This window comes from Cibotium barometz, chromosome 2 (genome assembly GCF_041138505.1).
Source record: "Cibotium barometz isolate CiBa-2024 chromosome 2, ASM4113850v1, whole genome shotgun sequence".
Classification (NCBI taxonomy): Eukaryota; Viridiplantae; Streptophyta; class Polypodiopsida; order Cyatheales; family Cibotiaceae; genus Cibotium; species Cibotium barometz.
In genome coordinates, this window is record NC_141047.1 from 13,051,875 (window position 1) to 13,071,367 (window position 19,493).

General features: G+C 41.8%; 2 protein-coding genes across 5 annotated transcripts in view; both read left to right on the forward strand.

Annotated features, from left to right (window-relative positions):
- Positions 1-15,548, forward strand: part of LOC147640662 (Pseudouridine synthase family protein) — a 55,212-nt gene extending 39,664 nt beyond the window's left edge. For 2 of the 4 annotated variants that reach the window (XM_086813968.1, XM_086813941.1), the window contains 4 exons: positions 5,914-6,116; positions 10,726-10,804; positions 11,356-11,531; positions 11,660-12,062. In XM_086813968.1, the coding sequence (XP_086670094.1) occupies positions 5,914-6,116; positions 10,726-10,804; positions 11,356-11,531; positions 11,660-11,768 (567 nt within the window). In that variant the 3' untranslated portion in view covers positions 11,769-12,062. Of the gene's footprint in view, positions 1-5,913; positions 6,117-10,725; positions 10,805-11,355; positions 11,532-11,659; positions 12,063-12,612; positions 13,055-15,532 lie in introns of those variants that run through there. The other 2 variants (XM_086813959.1, XM_086813950.1) reach the window with 2 other exon arrangements.
- LOC147640663 (peroxygenase-like) lies at positions 15,080-16,791 on the forward strand. The gene is made up of 6 exons (XM_086813981.1): positions 15,080-15,349; positions 15,533-15,682; positions 15,858-15,943; positions 16,028-16,122; positions 16,204-16,329; positions 16,496-16,791. Exons 1-6 carry the CDS (start codon positions 15,235-15,237, stop codon positions 16,650-16,652), a joined length of 729 nt encoding a protein of 242 aa, XP_086670107.1. The 5' UTR covers positions 15,080-15,234; the 3' UTR covers positions 16,653-16,791.
- The last annotated feature ends 2,702 nt before the right edge of the window (positions 16,792-19,493 follow it).

Genomic DNA, 19,493 nt, shown 5'->3' on the forward strand with positions numbered 1-19,493 from the left:
ACACCAGAGAAGGCTTTTACACGAGAGAAACCTTCAGTTTCACATCTCAGGGTTTTTGGCTATGATGCCTATGCTTATATCCTTGAGGTCCAAATTTGATCCCAAATCTAGGAAGTACAAACTCCTTGGTTATAGCTCTCAATCCAAAGCTTACAGATTATGGGATTTGGAGACGAAGTCCTTAGTGATTTCCCACGATGTTCACTTTGTTGAACCCTCGCCCGATGATTCCTGGTCTCGCCCGGAGCTTACCATAGAGGCTCCTCATCCTCGTGCTTCTTCCTCTTCTTCCCTGGCACCCCCACCTCCTCAGCTTCTCCGGGTCTAGTGCACCTCTCTCTCAGCACAGGGCTGCATACAGCGTGGTACAGTAGGTTACCATCTTCTGCTACTCTCACACACACATCGGGGCTGCATACAGGCTCTTCATCGAATTCCTCTTTAATACAAGTGCCTCGAAGGAGTATCAAAAGGAAGGTATGTGTTAGAAAGAGATGTTACACACATATGTTTCAACTTGAGATTGAAGACTAGATGAGCAAGGCTCTCTAGGTGCATCTAGCCTAGTGTGAGACTGGGAGGGTTTGTGAGATCCACATGCCGGCTATGTGAGAGTGGGCGAGAATGCAACCACCTAGAAAGTTCGCCAAGTCCGTTTGGACAATGGAGGAGAATTCTCCAAAGCCTTCCACAACTCTTGTTCATAGAAAGGTATTGGCCATCAGTTCTCCACACCTAGCACTCCACAGCAGGATGGTGTGGTTGAACGCAAAAATAGGATTGTTCAAGGGATGGCCCGGATCATGCTTTCTTCTTCCAATCTTCCTCCCTCTTTCTGGGGAGAAGTTGTGACCATTGCTGTCTACATCATCAACAGTTCTCCCACAAAGGCGGTTGCTTATATGACACCAGAGAAGGCTTTTACACGAGAGAAACCTTCAGTTTCACATCTCAGGGTTTTTGGCTATGATGCCTATGCTTATATCCCTGAGGTCCAAATTTGATCCTAAATCTAGGAAGTACAAATTCCTTGGTTATAGCTCTCAATCCAAAGCTTACAGATTATGGGATTTGGAGACGAAGTCCTTAGTGATTTCCCACGATGTTCACTTTGTTGAACCCTCGCCCGATGATTCCTGGTCTCACCCAGAGCTTACCATAGAGGCTCCTCATCCTCGTGCTTCTTCCTCTTCTTCCCTGGCACCCCCACCTCCTCAGCTTCTCCGGGTCTAGTGCACCTGTCTCTCAACACAGGGCTGCATACAGCGTGGTACAGTAGGTTACCATCTTCTGCTACTCTCACTGTAACGCGCGGAAGCTCTGGGTAGTCTTCTTTCAGCCCTAAACACTCTTGAAAACCTTCTGATGCAGAAAAGCACCATCTGATGCAAAAACGCAGGTAGAGAGAGAGTAGAGAGAGAGTAGAGAGAGAGAGTGAGAAGTGCTGGAATTTCAGTATATACTATGTACAAAAAAGGTACAGATCTTTGCAGCCATGGGCTGCCTTCATAAAAAGGTTCCTAACCCTAAATTCTGTCCCCTATGGGACCTCCTATTGACTCACACCCCTAGTGGGTGGAATGAGTAATTCTATGAGCACTTGATGCCTTTTATAGGCTTCTTGGACAAGGTAGGAGCTGGCCGACTGCTGGTCGGCCAGTTTTAATTCATTAAATCCCTTTAATTCAGCCGACTGGTCCTGGTTCTGGCGCCTGCCTGCTGCCCTTATCTGCTGGCTCAGCCGACCACTCCAGTATGCTGCCGACAGCTCTTTGACCATGCTGATGTCAGCCGACAGCATCCCTTTGGTTCTTTCTCCAAGCCTTGCTTCAGTCTGCACTCAGAGGTGCCCTGAGTTCTGTGCTCCATCATCCTGGTTCTTCTCCTGGGTTCATACTCTTTATCTGGTTGCCTCTTCTGGATCTAGCTCTCAGAATGTCCATGGCATTACTGATGCACATGACATCCCCCTCTGCTAAACTTGATGACAGGAATCCAACCTGCTCTTGGATGACTGTCATCATCCCAATCCTGTTCCGAAGTCCCTCTGTCATCATCCATCCCTGGCAAACCTTTTTCTCTGAAAATCCTATCTGTTCTCCAAACCACTCTGTCTCTGATGAAGATCTATGCATCTGGTCTTCCTCTAGTCCACAATCCATTCTTGCCCTGACTCTGAACACCGTCTTGGTCTTCGTTCCTGGAACTGAGTCTGGCACTCTCACATCACCCTTGGAGGATCAACCTCCCTTGGGACCGTTCCCTTAGAACCTATCTGGCTCACGGAACTGCCATCCCTATCTGGCACTGTGGAACACCACCAACAAACCTCCTGGGAGTTCTTCCCGATCTGTGTTTCCGCCTTGGGCTTCGAATCCGAGTACTTTCCTGTACCTTGGACCTGTACACCATCATATGGGATTGATTCAGTGTTTAGCTTTGCTGAGCCTGATGCTCTGATACCAATGTAACGCGCGGAAGCTCTGGGTAGTCTTCTCTCAGCCCTAAACACTCTTGAAAACCTTCTGATGCAGAAAAGCACCATCTGATGCAAAAACGCAGGTAGAGAGAGAGTAGAGAGAGAGTAGAGAGAGAGAGTGAGAAGTGCTGGAATTTCAGTATATACTATGTACAAAAAAGGTACAGATCTTTGCATCCATGGGCTGCCTTCATAAAAAGGTTCCTAACCCTAAATTCTGTCCCCTATGGGACCTCCTATTGACTCACACCCCTAGTGGGTGGAATGAGTAATTCTATGAGCACTTGATGCCTTTTATAGGCTTCTTGGACAAGGTAGGAGCTGGCCGACTGCTGGTCGGCCAGTTTTAATTCATTAAATCCCTTTAATTCAGCCGACTGGTCCTGGTTCTGGCGCCTGCCTGCTGCCCTTATCTGCTGGCTCAGCCGACCACTCCAGTATGCTGCCGACAGCTCTTTGACCATGCTGATGTCAGCCGACAGCATCCCTTTGGTTCTTTCTCCAAGCCTTGCTTCAGTCTGCACTCAGAGGTGCCCTGAGTTCTGTGCTCCATCATCCTGGTTCTTCTCCTGGGTTCATACTCTTTATCTGGTTGCCTCTTCTGGATCTAGCTCTCAGAATGTCCATGGCATTACTGATGCACATGACACTCACACACACATCGGGGCTGCATATAGGCTCTTCATCGAATTCCTCTCTTGATACAAGTGCCTCGAAGGAGTATCAAAAGGAAGGTATGTGTTAGAAAGAGATGTTACACACATATCCACATAGCCGGCTATGTGAGAGTGGGCCCCTCCTGCAAGATCCACACTGGACCGGTGCGAGGCTGGAAACATCCCTTGCCTTGGGCTTGGGCGGAGGACTTGTTTTACTTTGTTTTCATCCTTAGTACTTGGAAATCTGGTGCAAGAGCACCCTCTACATGTATCTATAAATATTCCCTGTACTAAAGTTTTTAAGGGGGGGGGGGTGGGGGGCGTCCCGTTCCGGACCCATTGTGTTGTCAAGTTTTCCTAACCTTTAATGCTCGCTAAAATAAGTGCGCGTGAGTGTGGTTGCAATTGGTTAAGATATCTGCACTTAGTATCTGCACATATATTCACACAATGAAGATAAGAGACAAGTACAAGTGATAATAATAAAACCTAGTCTAGGTGTCCTTTCGCACCAAATGTCCAGGGGGGAAAACGCGTAGGACAATGGAGTTAGTGCATGTTTACATGCAGCACTACATATAAGCATATGCCTTCAGGAGCGAACCTTGAGGTTTCTAGTCCTGGTCTTGCTTCGTCACTAGAGCTTCGCCCAAAGATAGGATGGTTTAATGTCCTTTTTACAGAACTAGTTGTTGAATCTAGGATTTAGAGAACTCTGATGGCTCGCATTCCCAAGAGTTTTGTTGTTCCTCCGCTCACATCTAGTTTGATTGGCTCATCTCATCCCAAATCTCGTCGCTTGAGGTGGATTTGAAGGAGTCTTGCCTTCCTAACTGGAGAGCACTTTGTTGAGAGTTGGGAGTCCAAGGCTGGGTGGGGTTGAGGAGGTGTTCTTTGGTGCACTACAATCAATTGTATTGTCGGTTTCAACGATTAGTTCGGATCAGATTCACATCAAAGGGTTTCACCTTGGTGAAACGGGCTCTAGTGCTTCGTGAAGCAGGCTTGAAACTGATTATAGACATGTTTATTCTGCTCAAACTACAAAAAAAAAAAAGTTTTTTCTTTGAAGTTTGAGTTTTTTTTTTTTTTTTTTGGGAGGACTAGGCTCACGACTCTAGGCTCACGTCTGTGGGTTCACGTATAATATGCATGTGGGCTTAGATAAGACATGAACAAGAAATTCTTCTTGATCATGAAGCGCTTAGAAAGCTTACAAAATGAATTGGTCGAGGACATCTCAACTCAACGCCTCTAGACTCACTCTTAGAGGCTCATGCCTTTTGTATGAAATGAGCTCATGCAGGTTTGGTGAGCTAGACTCACGTCACGCATGGTGGGCTCACCTCTCTAGACTCACATTTTTGGGCCTCACGCGTGTAGGCTTACTTGTGTAGACTTATGGCTCACGGCCTACTCAGGCACGGACTTTTACAAAATAGGCCTATGACTGGGTTGGTGAGTAATTATTGGGTAATAATTGTACCTAATGCTCCAATAATCATAAAGGAAGAGTAGGTATGTCCTTAGAAGTCTTCAAGGCAGTTTTAATTGGTTGGTACAATATTAGGTAAACCTATCTCTAGACTCAGTCTCGAGATTCACGGCTTATGTGTCGAGACTTATGGCTCACTTGTCCAGGCTCATGACTCACGTCTCCAAGCTCACATGTGTTGACTCACATGGATTGTGGGCTCATGGCTTGGTTTTTCGAGTTTTTTGAGATTTTTTGGACTTGAATTGGGATGATTAAGGTTCCTAATCCTAGTTTATGGTGTTTATGCAAGTGATTGTGTGTTTTTTGATTATTATGGTTAAATTTGTATTCTTCTAAGCTACCAATGTATGTTTAAAAAAATGAAATGCATGAACAAAAATTAACTTTTTCACTCTAATCCACACTTAGTGGAGCTCAATGCTTACGTTTTTGGAGTGGACTCCATTCCTAATCACAATTGCGAAGCAATTCCTTGGCTTAATGTAATAAGATCAAAGCTGTGTGGGCTTCAAAATCATGCAAAAGGCCAATGTTCTCTTTTGTCAAGATATGAAAATAGAATGTCCTAATGCAACAAGGTTCAAAACAAAATAAAAAAGAACCACTTGAACACAACCAAAGCTCCAAAACTGTATGTTTTTCTAAGTGTGACATTCTAATCAACACCGGGCAATATTGGATGATTCCAATAGCTAGGAATGGATGGAAGAATGGAGCCAAGTCCTAGGCTACCCTCGGCAACAGTGCCAAATATGTTCAAGTCAAGTGCTTACCTTAGCCTTGTTGAATCATGTGTCGTTGGGTCTTGCTTCGAGCCGCAATGCACTCCCACGATATGGGTGCACTAGCTCATCCGTTGTGTCCTCACTCTGTTGTCAAACCAGAATGCTCCTTTGCTAAGGGGGTGAAGAAAGAGCTTCCCTTGTCTAGATGGAGGCAAGAAGAGAGAAACCTACAAGCCAGCCTATCTAGCATGCATCCATCAAACTAGCAAGATTTAACAGCATACATGTATTCTATTGTAAGGGAATGGATGTGTATTGCTCAATGTGCAAAATGACTCATATTCAAACCATCAAACATATTTCTCAAGGGGGGATTTCAGGATATTTTTTTTTTATAATAGTTTGTATGAGTTTTTTCTTTTGAAGTCAATCCTTGTGCCCGTTAGAATCTTCTATCTAACAATTTTGTCTTCTACGAGCTTTTTTAATTACAAGAACCTTGATCAGGCTGTGATTTTCTGTCTTAGTGACACTCATTGGGGTTGTTGTCAGGATGAACATGCACATGAGCATTTGTCCAAACAGTTTAAGGACCGTACTGTTAAGAGATCCTATATGAGTCTCACCTGTGGAGTTCCTTTCGGTCAAGGAGGTCGTGTTGATGCTGCGATTGGGCGCGATATTCATAATCGTACCCGGATGGCTGTTGTGCAGAGTTCAAGTGCTAGTAGAAAGGCTCGTACTGCTGTTAGTGGGTAAGAATACTAACTTTCTTGTTTATTATAAGCTCTACATATACACATGTGAACAATGAGATGGAGATCCAAACAAAATTATTGTCTCGTCTCTTATTTCCTTCTCTTCGTCGAGACACATTTTGCAAATCATGCAAAAACCGTCACAGCTTTCAAATCAAAAGAGTGTTCAGTTTAATGCGTGAATAGAGCAGGTCTCAATGTTGGTGTAATTATCCTCCAGTAGTGATGACTGCTATTGACCGGGTCGTATTATGAAGGTTTTATCCAGGATGTAGGTTCTCCATGTCCAATGGGTTGTACCCTAAAAGGATTTCCACCATCTTCCTTGACACTTCTATTTCCCACCTCATGTCTAGATGATGTGTTGCCTCATCCTCTTGTCGTGGTGGTAGCTTTCTTGTCTCTTAACTCTCTTAGAGGACTTCATGATACTGGTAATAAGGTGGATTTAAGACCTTTCAATGGGGCTGAAGCATAGTGAGGTAGCTTTTCAACCATCACCACTCGCTGGGTAGCAGGTGATTACAAACTGCATGCAGGAAATATCTTGCAGTGCACATTAGAACCTTGCAGTGCATGCTTGGGTAATGTGAGAAGAGTAGTTCTCTCTACACATTATGAAAAAAGCCAACAAGAGATATTGCCCTAGATTGAATCTAGCAAATTAAAGATTGATCATAACAGGTCACAAGGTTGATTAAGTCAAGTTTTGGCATTGGCATTTTTCCAAGCAAGTGGTTTCTTACATTTATCTCCTAGATAAATGCAAACTGTTATGCTGCTAATTCACTTCGCCTTGGAAGGGACTATGACCCGTTGGGATTCTTATCGTACAATGGAAATTTTAGTTGTCTCTTGATTTGCCAAGGATTACACTGCACCTTTATTGCATGTCCTTATGGTAGAGGTGATGAACTATTTTGTCAAGGATGCAAGCATTGCTGGAGAGTTACATGAGCTAATGGATAATAAGTTTGGTGATATTTCTTCAGCTTTGGTAGACTCTTAAACCATTTTTGGTTCAACAGAGTGCTCCGACATTGACCATTCCAATCAGCTTTGGTCACCATTGCCTAGAGTTTGATGATTTCTACCAAGGTCAAGCAATGCAAACTTCGTTTAACTTAACAAGTAGTCCAAGCAGCTGGGTGAGTGATTGTTTAGTAACCTCCATCCTTGTCTGCAAAAGAGGATGGACTTATTTGAGTCTGTGTACAAAAAAATTCACAACAAAAAAATGTTCAAAAACTAGATGCAACTCTACAAGAAGGCCTGAACAAATAAAAAGGTCAAAAAAATAACTCACGAGAGAACTTATAGTATCGGCATTAAATAGAATATATATATATATATATATATATATACATATACCTAGATGAATCCAAGAACATGCCTAAATTCACCTTTTAGGAACGTGCATGTTATATACTCATGGTAGTCAACCCACAAGACTATATAACTATCAACTTCATTATGCATAGTATGGACTAGATACTACGACATCCCCACTAACGTCATCAGTGCCCAATAGTAGGTGTAGAACTCTGTATCAAGATATGCTCACACACACACACACACACACATAAGAGCATATATTCAGACAAAGCCCCTTGTACTGAGTTTGTGTCAAACCTCCGGAGATGTAGGGCAGACTCAGCCATAATGAAGCCTAGCACTAAGAGAAGTAGCAAATAGAAAAAATTAGTACAGCAAGTAAGTAGTTGATAGGGCAAATGCACCGCTAAAGATAGAAAGAATTAGCACAATATCAACTGGCCGCAACTCGGACGAAAACTTCACAATGTGAAATCTGCATGGCCACTAATACGGTTGAATTATATACCTAGATGAATCCAGGAACATGCCCAAATTCACCTTTTAGGAACATGCATGTTATGTACTCATGGTAGTCAACCTACAAGACTATATAACTATCAACTCCATTATGCATAGTATGGACTAGATACTACGACATCCCCACTAACGCCATTAGTGCCCAATAGTGGGTGTAGAACTCTGTATCAAGATATGCTCTCTCTCTCTCTCTCACACACACACACTCACACACATAAGAGCATATATTCAAACAAAGCCCTTCGTACTAAGTTTCTGTCAAACCTCTGGAGATGCAGGGTAGACTCAGCCATAATGAAGCCTAGCACTAAGGGAAGTAGCAAATAGAAAGAATTAGTACAACAAATAAGTAGTTGATAGGGCAAATGCACCGCTAAAGATAGAAAGAATTAGCACAATATCAACTGGCCGCAACTTGGACGAAAACTTCACAATGTGAAATCTGCATGTCCGCTAATACGGCTGAATTATATACCTAGATGAATCCAAGAACATGCCCAAATTCACCTTTTAGGAACTTACATGTTATATACTCATGGTAGTCAACCCACAAGACTATATAACTATCAACTCCATTATGCATAGTATGGACTAGATACTACAACATCCCCACTAACGTCATCAGTGCCACAAATAGTGGGTGTAGAACTCTGTATCAAGATATGCTCTCACACATGCACTCTACACACACACACACACACACACACACACACACATAAGAGCATATATTCAGACAAAGCCCTTTGTACTGAGTTTGTGTCAAACCTCCGGAGATGTAGGGCAGACTCAGCCATAATGAAGCCTAGCACTAAGGGAAGTAGCAAATAGAAAGAATTAGTATAGTAAATAAGTAGTTGGTAGGGTAAATGCACTTCTAAAGATAGAAAGAATTAGCACAATATCAACTGGCCGCAACTCGGATGAAAACTTCACAATGTGAAATCTACATGTCCGCTAATACGGCTGAATTATATACCTAGATGAATCCAGGAACATGCCCAAATTCACCTTTTAGGAACGTGCATGTTATATACTTATGGTAGTCAACCCACAAGACTATATAACTATCAACTTCATTATGCATAGTATGGACTAGATATTACGACATCCCCACTAACATCATCAGTACGCAATAGTGGGTGTAGAACTCTGTATCAAGATATGCTTTCTCACACGCACTCCACACACACACACATAAGAGCATATATTCAGACAAAGCCCTTCGTACTGAGTTTCTGTCAAACCTCCAGAGATGCAGGGCAGACTCAACCATAATGAAGCCTAGCACTAAGGGAAGTCACAAATAGAAAGAATTAGTACAGCAAATAAGTAGTTGATAGGGCAAACGCACCGCTAAAGATAGAAAGAATTAGGAGAGTATTGTTACTACCTTTTAATAACAAGTGCATGTAGCTATAACAGAATCACAATTGAAATCAACAGTCCTCTTCTTCCAAAACAGGACTGATGATTGGGCTTTTTAAGTTGTGACATGATCTCTTATATGTCCTTACCCTTGGGACTCTATAACTGGCATGTGAAACTAGAGCCATGTGATTTATCCTTGACCAGGAAAACTAGCATGAGCCTAGATTTATCTTTGACATAGTATAGAGGCAATTTCTTGAGGGAGGGTTTGTTGGGATCAAGGTATTGCTTGTGTCCAAGTACAATGCAGCTATAATCTCCTTACCCTTGGGACTCTATAACTGGCATGTGAAACTAGAGCCATGTGATTTATCCTTGACCAGGAAAACTAGCATGAGCCTAGATTTATCTTTGACATAGTATAGAGGCAATTTCTTGAGGGAGGGTTTGTTGGGATCAAGGTATTGCTTGTGTCCAAGTACAATGCAGCTATAATCTCCCCTTGCATGATGTATGCATGGCAGCTACAGATGATGCTGATGTACGGTACTTTGATAGTGGTCCTAGCAAGCACATCACATCATAGCGTCATCTCTTCTCTTCCTTGGAAGATGCTCCCAATGGGGGAAATTGTGGTAACTAAAATTAGGATCTATTCTCGGGAAGAAAAAGGAATGCTTAGCACAGCCACCCAGCTCTCTTTCATCGATGAATTGGCCGTTCTTGCATTTCATTTCCATTTAAGTTCTCACAGTCATGAGCGTCTTTCAATCATGAGTGTCAATGCTTAGAACATTTGGATTTTGTGGGATCAGTATTCCTGTAAGATGTGCAAGTGATGTTACTCAGAACTGTAAATCTGATTATAATGGCTCGAAGAGTCAAAGCTTTGCCATGTTTAAAGCTCAGCACCCTTTCTTGTCATAATCAGATGAACACCGACAAATGTTTAAAAATATCATGGCTTGCAGTCAATGCTTGCAAAATGAAGTTACATGTCTGAAGCTTTGTGAGTAGACTCTTGTAATAATGAAAACCTCAACAAGAATGTCCTACTCTTGGTAGAATGGTCATGCATCGTGGTGTGTCATCTATGTTATGTATGAAGATAAGATATCTTTTGGGCTAAAGTGCACTTATTACACAGACCTTTGTAGGAGTGGGCATGGGTTCCTGAAGTTCTTTTTTACCTACCAATTTTCTTTTGAAATTTGTAAGGCTCCAGCAGCTGCACCAATAAAAGACAAGTGTGAGCTTACCATGCAGATCACCTTGATGGTTTAATATCGTGGCAATTATCAGTGATCTAGGATTCAAGTTTCTAATCAAAAGGTACTGTTTTCATGAATTCATTATGGCTTCGTTTTTGATTTGGATGTTACAGCTATAGAGTAGTGGAGGTGTTAGCAAATGGGGGCTCGGCACTTGTGGAGTGGAAACTTGAAACTGGACGAACACATCAGGTATTTGATAAGAGCCATGTTTGTGACTGCATTTTGGGGTACCTGTGCTCATCTACAATCAAACTGCACTGTATGGTTTCAAGAAGTCATGGCTTGGGATGGCAGAAACGGCATCACTGCTGTACAGTCGGCACTGACAGTACACTGCCAGACACTGACAGCTCAGTATAATCAGAATTTTTTCTGAATGGCAGGCACAAGCACTATACCATCATCACCGTTACTATTGTTACTCTTCGATCCCATGATGCCTAGGAATGGATCATGGCTTGCTCATTCCACACCTAAAAAATGGATCTTGCCACTGCAGTGCGGTGTCCTGCAGGGCTCCCCATTTTCCATGGAAGACGGCGTATTCCATTTTATGCATGTAGGAAAACATAGTTTTTACAGTGAAAATAGATTTCTTAGACGAATTTGAAACCAGAAACTTTACCCATTGTATCTCAGCCCTTTGTGCTGTCCTCAAACGTTGTGTTTTGGTGGTATCAGTGGTGGCTTTTTGTTCTGATGTGTGTTCTTGTGTAAATTTTGTGGGGTGACTTTCCCAGATTAGAGTCCATGCACAACATCTAGGCCATCCTTTGCTTGGTGATGAAGTATATGGTGGTACAAAAGGGGCAGCCTTGGCGTGTATCTTACCAAAGATTACATCATCCACTCATGGAGTGGTCCGGAGGCTTGTTGGTCAATTGCAGAGGCCTTACCTTCATGCAGCTACTTTAGGGTATTTGGTTCTTTATGATTTGCAAGACATAGCTTGTGGCATATGAACTTGAAACCATCTTTTTGTCTTTTTGAATGATTCATGAAATAACTTTCGCTTAATTTTTTGGAATGATTTGTATGACACAGGTTTATTCATCCTCAAAATCATGAACAGATGACTTTTACATGTCCTTTACCACATGATTTTGAAGAACTCTGGCTCCAGCTTCAAAAGTTGGATAAGAGGCCACAATGATAACCATCTCTCCAGTTTTTTGCCCAGTGTAATTTCTCATAACATGTGAGCATCTCAATCTTTGAGTATGGTCATATAATTTACTAGGTTTTATGTTGCATTGTACCGTGCCATTTTTCTTTCAGCATGATATCCTTCAGGAAAAGAGTGCACTCTGGCCTTCAGGACCTTAATCCATATGTTCCCATGAGCAGTCATAACCTTCATAGATTTGTGCTTTACAGGAAAACATTTCAATTTTTTGCACAAAAAGATATTGCAGAATGAAAACGTGGGTTTTCTGCCCAATTTTAATATTGTTTCCCCAAATCTAGAATTTATGCATTCTTCAAAGTCATGCTGGTCTTATTCTCTCCCATGGGCCTGTGCAAGCATGGAGAGGGCCTTTGGCAAGGGCTGAAATAGTCATTTGCTATTTTCACTATCATTTGTAGGTTGCTTTTGCATTCAATTTTTCTTGGGTATAAATTGTGTTATCATATCATAATGTAGTAGTCATTTTTTTACTAGACAAGAGACAGCATACCAAAAGAAAGGTGGGGGATGAATTCGTTTCTAAAATTTAGGAGGGGGCACCCTTGTCTTCTCTCATATATGAGCAATAGTTTTTGTAGCTTGAGGGTGGTTAATTCAGTAATGGCTTACATGTGACTCAATGCATGGGTACTCACTTAGATATGAGTACGGCCTATCACCTAGAGAACTCATTTCTGTAAAGAGTTTTGAAGAAGAGGTGATCAGCATAATTATTCACGCTCTTGGTCTTTATGTTTCAATTGTGCATGACTTCTTTTAGAGCAAAGTGAACAACACAAAGAACTAAAAGAGAGTAATGGTTTTCTAGGTATTGCTAGTATGCCTGGCTAAAGTCAAAACTTTAAAGAGACCCAAGATGCCATCATAAGTGGGGAGAACCATTCCCACTTGATCATTGTTGATTATAGAAGCTATGTATTATTGGAGTTAGAGCAATGTAATGTCAGAGATGGAGCATATGCTGATGTAAAATCTCCCTCCCCTTCGTCGTTTTAAGAGCATTAATTGAGTTGATGGCCACTTCTTTGGTGTGGTTTCCTTTGCAGACATCCTTATCACAAAGGTTTTTATCATCGGCAGCCTGCCTTAGTATTTAATTTGTCCATAACATGCAATGCCAAATTTCAAAGATTGTGTTGGTATCACCATTAATGAAGACCTCTTATTCCTAACATTCTAGACCGCCCACAATGCTCCCTTAATGGTGTTCGTGAAGTAAGACATGCAGCATGTCTTCAAATTTAATGTATTTCTAAGATGGGTGGTAATTTTTCCCATGTCTCATTAGAGCATGAACAAAATTGAAGTATTTTGTTTTTTGGGCAAAAAGCAAATGATGCATATCTTTGACATACACTTTATATTTGGTGCATTTATCGTCAGCAATACCAAAGCTTTTGGTTTTTTGTCTTGACAATATTACATGATGAAGATTTGCACACTTAAAGATGGCATTTTTCTCTAGTGTCAAGTGATGCTTATTTTCAAACATATACAATTAGTCTCTAGCTGTTTGGCACATCCATTTTGCATGGTGTAGAATCAGACATTGAAGATGGCATTATCTGTTTGGAGTAATGTTTTGAACTCGTGTTCTTTGAAATGTCCATTCGTGGGATTCAATAGGACTACTCCCCTTTTTTGAGCTTAAGGTGAAGATAGTGGTTCTTTGGGGGAGGGTTTGGTATACAACAAGCCAAAGTTGCAATCTAGCGAGGATCATTTATGCGCTAAACAATTGCTGCTTTCAAAGCCTAGAAAACCTAATCATGATTTTGATAGAACCTTGTATTGAGAATCTTTAGTCCATATGTAGAAAAACTCACATAGATTTGTTGCATCTTCAAGGATCGAACCCCTTCTGCTTCATTAATCCTTGACAGAGAACCTATGTATTTGACAAGGATTTGAGGAGACCATTGCTAACCACTTTGAGGGGGACATGGTGGAAAAAGATTGGATAGTGGCATATTGTTCTAGGCTTCATAGTATTTAACCTGTTAAAAAATGGGTGTTTCCAGTTATGGAATACTCGAAACTTAAATGGGATCAAGGAAGCCTCTTGTAAGTTACCCACTTGGCAACCCTTTTGTCTTAATAGTGTATGTGTTAAAGAATGCCTCAAATCTTTTGGAGAGGAGAAAATATCCTTTTTTTAAAACCTTTGGAACCTTCTTGGTTGGAAAGTCACCAATATAGTGATTTTTTTTCCATAAGGCTTTGAGTGCAAGGTCAAAATAATTTCACCACCTTTTTCTCTTTTTTTCCAATCAAAGAAGAGGGACTACCAAAGTCCTTACCTTTTCTTGTGCTTGTTGAGAAGGCAAAATCTCCACCAACTGTAGCCTTTTGATGCATCCCTTCCTTTAAATGCATTGCATAGAAATCCTCAAAAGATAAAAGAGGATTCCTCACCTGAGTGTTCAAAGAAGTGACTAGACCATCACATTTATGGGGCTAGACCCTTATGCACTTGCAATCAAGGTCTTCACTTGACACGATGATCCCAATAGCCGCTGTTTGGTCTCACTAATTCTACATTGTTCTAGATTTCAACAACTAGAAAATTAAGTGAAAGTTTTCCCCTTCGTTAGTGGTTTCTTATGCCATTCTGATATCTACCCGAAGGAATATGTTGCTTTTGTGTTGTGTTTTGAGGAAGTGTATTAAGCAAAGCATGTAGAAAAGGATCTCTTTTTCTAAGGACATATCTTCACTTTATGGAAAACATCCCTTCTTTGGGAACCTTCTGCATCTCTCTCTCTCTCACACATACACACACACACACACACATGCGCACGCACGCATGTGAAGTAAAATAATTACTACAATGAGAGATGAGTACATAAGAGTTGTTCGAGAGAAGATAACAAGAAGTGGATGATAGTGCATTGGACGAGCGAGGGCTACATGGAGGAGCACAATTTGCTTTTAAGGCCTTGGTGCTACTTGGATTATTTATTGAGGGGTAAGATTTACTTTACCACTAAGGTATACAATGGTTGGGAAGAGAGAGAGAGAGAGAGAGAGAGAGAGAGAGAGAGAGAGAGACGGAGACAGAGCCACTTTATTGATCTAGAGAGAGAGAGAGAGAGAGAGAGAGAGAGAGGGTGTGGAGGGTTAAACCTTAGTGTTAAAGATGGGGTTAGTGTTAAAGATAAACCTTAGTATTAATGAATTAATACTTGTGAAAGTGTGTTTGCACCCAAGATTCTAATTTTGTTGGTTTTAAGAAAATGAGCCATGTGTGCTATGCCACGTCTGTGCATGTGGAGCCATGCCGGTTTAGAATATAGCAGTGCTCTGGAATGAGGAGGCGGCGGCTGCTGGTGGTGGTATTGCTTGCTCCTCCTCCTCCTCCTATGATGATGATGATGATGATGAAGGTGGTTGATAACAGCCCTCGTGCGTAGATATAGATTTGTACGTGATGGCGGCGGCGGCAGTAGCAGCAGGTAACGAAGCCATGCAGACCGTTACCCGCAGAGCCCCCGTCACCCTTCGTAGGAGAGTGTACACGCGTGACATGAAGCTGCCCAAGCCCCGTATGATCATGAATCTCTGTTCTCTGATGTTTGATTCTTCTTCTTCTCGTTTGTATGATGATTGATACTGTTACACCAGATGTTTGATTCTCTGCTGATGAATCTCTGTTCTCTGATGTTTGATTCTTGCTGTTTTTTTTTTGTTTTTTCAAACATGATGATCGGTACCCTGTTACATATCAGATGTTCCGAGAGCTCTCGTCGCCGCGGACGACGATCACCCGCACGGCTCCGTAGGGCACCAGCATCGCAACTACACGGTGCTGCAGCAGCATGTGGAGTTCTTCGACCGCAACAAAGACGGCATCATCTACCCATGGGAAACGTTTGCTGGTAATTACAGCCCTATTCATATCAAATCTGCTCAGATTCCTATGTTATTTATATCAAATCTGCTCAGATTCCTGTCTGATGCGCATGTTCTGTTACAAGTCTTTGCATGACCCCCTGCGGTATTTCATCCGCGGCCTCGTAGGTATTAACATGATCCCATATCTCATGATCTTAGGTTTCAGAGCAATCGGCTTTGGCTGGACCATTTCCTTCTTGGGGATGCTCTTCATCAACATCTCTATGAGCTATCCCACACAAGAGGTGGTTCACATGACTCCCCCCATATTCCCATTCTCTCCATACCAAGTTTAATCCTTGTGAGTCCTCCTCTTCTCTCTTTTGCAGAGTTGGATCCCATCCCCTCTCTTCTTCATACACATAAAGAACATTCATCGAGCTATGCATGGTAGCGACACCGGGGTCTACGACACAGAGGGAAGGTAAAAGGCAAGTTCTCATGGATTGCTACCATGTACTCTACGAGGGATGGCAATTAAACCATGGATTATTACTATGTGCAGGTTTATTCCAGCCAAGTTTGAGGAGATTTTTAGCAAGTTCGCGAGAACCTATCCGGATAGGTTAACGTTTGGCGAGTTGTGGGACATGACAGAGGCCCTTAGGGATGCTTTCGATTTCTTCGGATGGTAATGGAAGTTCGGGTGTGTGTGGGGTGTGTGTGTGTGTGTGGGGGGGGGGGGGGGGGGGGGGGGGGGGGGGGCGGGGTGTTGATCTGTTGGTTAAATCAAGGCAATGTATGTCCCAGCATCTCATCTGGTTGCGGCACTGACGAGTTGCCGCATTGTGTTGCAGGGTGGCAAATAAGCTAGAATGGGGCGTTACCTACTGGTTGGTGAAAGATGAAAAGTGCTTCGTACCCAAAGAGGCAATAAGGGCTGTGTATGATGGCAGCATTTTCTATTACCTGGAGAAGAAAGAGTCTGCAAGGAGTATTGCTAAGTACTTTTGAGCAAAAACTGTGATTTCAGATCTTTAGCTGGTTCATCCATTGTGGATTACCATCATGTAATAAGGCTGTAGCCGTAATCAGATGCTCGAAGACGAACGCGTCATGTAAATATCCATCCAGTGTGAAGTTTTTGAGTCTTCGAAGAGTTTGCCAAGAATGCTCCCAAAACAATTGTAAGCAGTTGTAATTTAGAAACTAGGAAGTAACATGAAGTTTTATATTTCTAGGGGCAGTTGTAGAAGTGTGGGATTATTAGTCCTCCTCAACCTTCTAGGAGAGAGAATTGGACAACCCTCCTCTTAGAGATTATTTAAGGGGAAGTGAGGGTTGTCTCAAGAGATTTAAGGGGAAGTGAGGGTTGTCTCAAGAGATTGAAGGGGAACTAAGGGTTGTTTTAAGGGGAAGTGATTATTACTTTCCCCCTCGCGCCTGTAGAAGTGAGGGGTTATTAATCCTCCACATCCTTTAGGAGAGAGAAATGGGACAACCCTCCTCTTAGACATTTTAAGGGGAAAGTGGGATTATTATTAAGATCCCTCTCGAGGGAGAGGAAAGGGAACAACATCCTGTTTGTACTAATAAGCTTTTACATGGAACCTGCAAAGGGAGAGTCCTCCCCCTTGGGAGAAGGAAGAAGACATTTGTACTAGTTTATTAAAAAGGGGCTGACAATTGACAATTAGACCACTACAAGAGGGGGATCTTAAGACTAAGAAAAATAAAACATTAAATCAAGGGTGTGTATTGTACTACTATTTTTGAACAAATAAGGAAAGAGTTAGGCCACAGTAATGTAATAGTGTATAATTAGTATTTTTCACCACTAAATAAGAGGGATGTGAATAGTTGTACTATTACAACTATTTAAAAAAGTTGGGACATTAATACGAGAGGGATGTGTATTATTAGTACTCTTAATTCATTTGAAATGGCATTGTAATAGTGTATAATGAGTTCTAATTTTTCACCACTAAATAAGAGGGAAGTGAATAGTTGTACTATTACAACTATTTAAAAAAGGTGGGACATTAATATGAGGGTGATGTGTATTATTAGTACTCTTAATTCATTTGAAATGGCATTGTAATAGTGTATAATGAGTCTGACCTCGAAGTGGCTAAGGTAATAATGTAATAATGGAAGGGACTCTGGAAGTGGAAAGGGACTAGTCAACACAATTTATAAATTAATATAAGATGCCTTAAAGGGGATGCGTGAATTTTCTAAGATAAAGCAAAAAACCCGAGTTATATGCACCTACTATATACACCTAGTACTCTCCTTTGCAAGGGGCAATCACACCTTGCCCCCTTGCCCTTGCGTTCTTGACAATCACACCTTAATCTATAAGATTCTTTCTTACAAGATCATGCCTTCTCTCTCTCTCTCTCTCTCTCTCTCTCTCTCTCTCTCTCTCAATTTCTAATGTGCAAAAATAATCTATATATTGAGACTTGGATCAAGATGATGGAACACTTGTGATTCTAAAAAACCCTATTTGCAATTTTAGTGTACTAATAGATAGGGTAGAGCAAAGTTAAGTTCTAAGTAACATATGATTGGGGTAGGCAACACATGGCAAAAAAAAAAAGCGAGCTTAATGGTTCTATCCACATGGAAAATCTCTTGAGAATATTATAAAATTTGAAGTAAAAAGTAATTCCCATAATATTGCTATTTGATCCAAGAAATTTTATTATTGTACATTTTTCTTTCTCCTCCTCCCCTACGCTTTTTCTAGGTTTGTTTTTCTTTCTAGGTTACTATTTTGCCATCACCATAGCCATTTCCTTCTCAAATATTTTTCCTACTAGGCTACTCAGATTGAAAAGTATTGAGGACCCATGTCTCCTTTTAATGTGTAACGCTTCTCAAATATTAAGCCTTATAGATTTAAGTTTTCAAAACTCAAAAATTTGCAAGATTTGAAAACTCAAAAGGGTTTCAAGAAACCCTTTATTGCGCCATAGCTTTGAACAAGGAGTCAGTCTCAATGGTTGGGGATTGCATTGAATATCCATATACATTGTATTTGGTCTCACCAAGTATTGTTGTATTGGTGACAGTTCTAGGAGGAATGGGTTAGGGTGGGGATTGCATTGAATATCCATATACATTGTATTTGGTCACCAAGTATTGTTGTATTGGTGATAGTTCTAGGAGGAATGGATTGGGGGGGTTGGGGTGGTAATATTGGAGGTGGGTATGGTGTTGATGGGGCAGTTTGCACATACCTCTCAATAAGGTGTTTTGAAAAATGGGCACTAGATTATGTATCAAGAAGAATTTGGTATGGATGGTAGGGCTAGTGGTTTCTTTCGTGCCAATAGATGGCTAGCCAGGTCCTCTGCACTTTGCCCTTGCCTCCTCCACCATACTGATTAAGCTCTTTGACCTCACGAGTCACCATCATCGCTAGTGCTCTCCGATCTCTCCGACCTCAACCAACACCATCATCATCGGTGCTCTTTGAGTTCTCTGACCTCACTAACCATCTGGTGCTCTCTGAGCTCTTTGAACTCACCAGCCACCTTCAACGCGCGCCAATACTCTTCGAGATTTCTGACCTCATTGTCGGTGCTCTCCAAACTCTTGACCTCATCGATCATTTCGCCATCATCTTTGGTGCTCTCCAACCTCATCGACATCTCTTTATCGGTGTTCTCTGAGCTCTCCAACCTTACTGGCCCCCCTTGTCATTGGTGGTCTCTCCGAGCTCTCTTTTTCCTTTTGCCTCCACCATTACCGATTGGTGGCCTCAAACTTTTCCAACTACCCAAGTCCATTGATTGTGTGCACTCGCCAAGCTCTCCCCACTCGCCTCTGCCGTCACCACAAGTT

Excerpts from the sequence above, each read along its gene's own strand:
- LOC147640663 (XM_086813981.1), top strand. The coding sequence starts at position 15,235 with ATGGCGGCGGCGGCAGTAGCAGCAGGTAACGAAGCCATGCAGACCGTT. Across the intron at positions 15,683-15,857 it reads CCCATGGGAAACGTTTGCTG|GTTTCAGAGCAATCGGCTTT; the intron begins GTAATTACAGCC and ends TCATGATCTTAG. Across the intron at positions 16,330-16,495 it reads GCTTTCGATTTCTTCGGATG|GGTGGCAAATAAGCTAGAAT; the intron begins GTAATGGAAGTT and ends ATTGTGTTGCAG.